The sequence below is a fragment of the Bison bison genome, unplaced genomic scaffold (genome assembly GCF_000754665.1).
Source record: "Bison bison bison isolate TAMUID 2011002044 unplaced genomic scaffold, Bison_UMD1.0 scf7180017864375, whole genome shotgun sequence".
In the NCBI taxonomy this organism is placed as follows: Eukaryota; Metazoa; Chordata; class Mammalia; order Artiodactyla; family Bovidae; genus Bison; species Bison bison.
Genome location: NW_011494947.1, coordinates 2,513,096 through 2,513,379, shown reverse-complemented (window position 1 = coordinate 2,513,379; position 284 = coordinate 2,513,096). Strand labels below are relative to the sequence as shown.

Below are 284 nucleotides of genomic sequence, written 5' to 3'. Positions count from 1 at the left end.
CCAAGAGGACCACTCGACGCCGTCGGCATAGGAGGCGTGTGCGCCGCGCAGGTACTGCCCGTTGAGGTTGGATGTGTGGCAGTTGCGGTACCACCAGGCGCCGCGGTAGAAGGCGGCGCAGTTGTTCTCCGAGTGGTCACTGTCACGGTCCTTGGTGGTGAACTTCATGCCGCTGTGCTTCAGGAGGGAGTCCCCTGCGCAGGTGCACACAGGTGTGTGTTCAGTGGGGCACAGGTGCGTGCACGTGCTTCCCGTGCACGATGCACACACGTGAGCATGCGCGC

The 284-nt window shown here is 64.1% G+C and overlaps 1 protein-coding gene across 1 annotated transcript in view; it reads right to left on the bottom strand.

Annotated features, from left to right (window-relative positions):
• FIBCD1 (fibrinogen C domain containing 1) overlaps positions 1 to 284 on the bottom strand; it is a 34,312-nt gene that overhangs the window by 2,787 nt on the left and 31,241 nt on the right. The window contains exon 11 of the mRNA XM_010856946.1: positions 4 to 194. Within this exon, the coding sequence (XP_010855248.1) occupies positions 4 to 194 (191 nt within the window). The remainder of the gene's footprint in view (positions 1 to 3; positions 195 to 284) is intronic.